The sequence below is a fragment of the Manduca sexta genome, chromosome 14 (genome assembly GCF_014839805.1).
Source record: "Manduca sexta isolate Smith_Timp_Sample1 chromosome 14, JHU_Msex_v1.0, whole genome shotgun sequence".
NCBI lineage: Eukaryota > Metazoa > Arthropoda > Insecta > Lepidoptera > Sphingidae > Manduca > Manduca sexta.
This window is the reverse complement of record NC_051128.1, coordinates 6,198,317-6,200,345: the sequence shown is the minus strand read 5'-3', so window position 1 is coordinate 6,200,345 and position 2,029 is coordinate 6,198,317. Positions and strand designations below refer to the sequence as shown.

The 2,029-nt window shown below is 41.1% G+C and overlaps 1 protein-coding gene across 1 annotated transcript; it reads left to right on the top strand.

Annotated features, from left to right (window-relative positions):
• Positions 1–216: 216 nt before the first annotated feature.
• On the top strand, positions 217–1,825 carry LOC119189362. Its single transcript, XM_037438694.1, has 2 exons — positions 217–1,124; positions 1,542–1,825. The coding sequence occupies exons 1-2, from the start codon at positions 473–475 to the stop codon at positions 1,700–1,702; spliced, it is 813 nt and encodes a 270-aa protein (XP_037294591.1). The 5' UTR covers positions 217–472; the 3' UTR covers positions 1,703–1,825.
• The last annotated feature ends 204 nt before the right edge of the window (positions 1,826–2,029 follow it).

Sequence of the window (2,029 nt, the reverse complement as noted above, 5' to 3'; positions counted from 1 at the left end):
TACAGGTTCGATACTATCGGAGAACAGTCTCGTTTGTTATGTTATGTTCCAAGAGGTCATCGCCTGAGCCTACTAAGAGTTTTTCATGATGAACATCAACATATTGGTATAGAGAAAACTACCGATTTAATACTTAAACATTTTTGGTTTCCTGGACTACGGCAGTTTGTTCAGAAGTATGTTCAGCATTGCATTGTCTGCTTAGCTTATAAAAACACCGCGTCAGCCCTTACAACCGATCGAGTCTTGGGACAAGCCTGGTATTCCATTTGATATTGTTCATTCTGATGTTTTAGGGCCCCTGCCCGACTCGAATGGTTATAAGTATGTTGTTTTAATTGTAGACGCTTTCACAAAATATTGCCTGTTGTATCCTATTTGTAAGCAGGAATCTATTAAATTAAAACAAATATTTGAAAACGCGATATCTTTATTCGGTACTCCTAAGACTATTCTAGCGGACCGAGGACGAATGTATGAAAGTTCTTTATTTATTAATTGGATTAGAGAGTTAGGATGTAATATTCATTTCATCTCTCCGGAGATGCATCAAAGCAATGGACAGGTTGAGCGGTATTGTCGAACAGTTATGAATATGATTAGAATTGAAACTAATTTTAGAAAAGAAAATTGGTCGAGTATTCTTTGGAAACTGCAGCTCAACCTGAACATTACGAAACAAAAATCTACGCAATACTCACCTTTGAATTTGTTAATTGGCAGCGATGGTGTAACGCCCGTCATACGATCCATAGTACGCGATGTTGCTTTGGAAGCAAGCAGTCCTAACCGAGAGTCCTTGCGCGAGCTGGCACGGCAACGTGCGTCTGAACTCTTGGACAAGAACCGCCTGCAACAGGATGCTCGCGTGAACGAGCGTCGCAAGCCACCAAAGTCGCACCAGTTAAACGACTTGGTTTTCGTACGCAAGACAAGCCAGTCTTCCGGAAAATTGGACTCCAGCATGCGAGGGCCTTATACCATCACGAAAATATTACCACAAGGCCGGTATGAGCTAAAGTTGGTGTCTGGCTCGTATGGCAAGACCACTCAAGCTGCGGCCGAATACATAGTGCCATGGCGTGGGGAATGGACCCCAGATGTATGTATGGCGTTCTTTGAGTGTGAGTATTTTATGTGTACATTGTACTTGTATGTTGAGTATCCCGAGGGCTCTACTCAGAATGCATCCTGAGGGCTCTGCATTCATGGTACGCTCCGCACCCCAAGGGGCGGCGGATGTAGTACTGATAACGCATCCTGAGGGCTCTGCGTTTGTTGGGTGTACATCCCGAGGGCTCTGTACATCCATATTTACTAGTAACCTGAGGGCTCTGCTAGTTTAGTTCTGAGATAACCTGAGGGCTCTGTCTCTTATTTTGCGTTTCTTGAATTGTATATCCTGAGGGCTCTGTACATTTATACTATCTAGTAACCTGAGGGCTCTGCTAGTTTAGTTCTGAGATAACCTGAGGGCTCTGTCTCTTACTTTTAACCATTTATTGACTGACTTTTCTAATATATAAAAATGTGTTTTAAAGGTGACGAGGATGAGATCAAAGATCACAGAATCAGTGGAAGTAACGCTGAAAATTCGTTGCAAGAAGTTGGGGTCCATGCTGACAATTTACATCGGTCATCCAGCCCAAGCCACAATACGGGCGAGGACGCACCTTCTTCAGGAAAGGCCGAATTAGCATAATAATTAGAAGACCGGGAGACGTGGCTTAGTTTACACGTAGGATTATATCCTCTTTGGTTTGCAACGGCCAGCTCGCGCGGACCATTGCGTCGTTGATATGTTTTTCTTTATTTAGCTGTCATTTGTTTTTTCTTTCTCTGAGATTAGATCGGACGGACGTTCACATTATTTTTGCTCGCTAGCTATATTTTTGTGTTCTTGAATTATTTTTAATTATCTTTTGTAAATTTGTATATTTCTGTTATAAGTAATAATTACTATTTTTGGTTCATGTTATTTTTTTTAAAATAAATAAATGTAAAAACCCTAAATATATATATAATTGTA

What these genes read in the sequence shown, in the direction of transcription:
- LOC119189362 (XM_037438694.1), top strand. Translation starts at nt 473, where the DNA reads ATGTATGAAAGTTCTTTATTTATTAATTGGATTAGAGAGTTAGGATGT. An exon ending in ATGTATGGCGTTCTTTGAGT is followed by an intron (nt 1,125 to 1,541) that starts GTGAGTATTTTA and finishes TGTGTTTTAAAG; the next exon opens with GTGACGAGGATGAGATCAAA.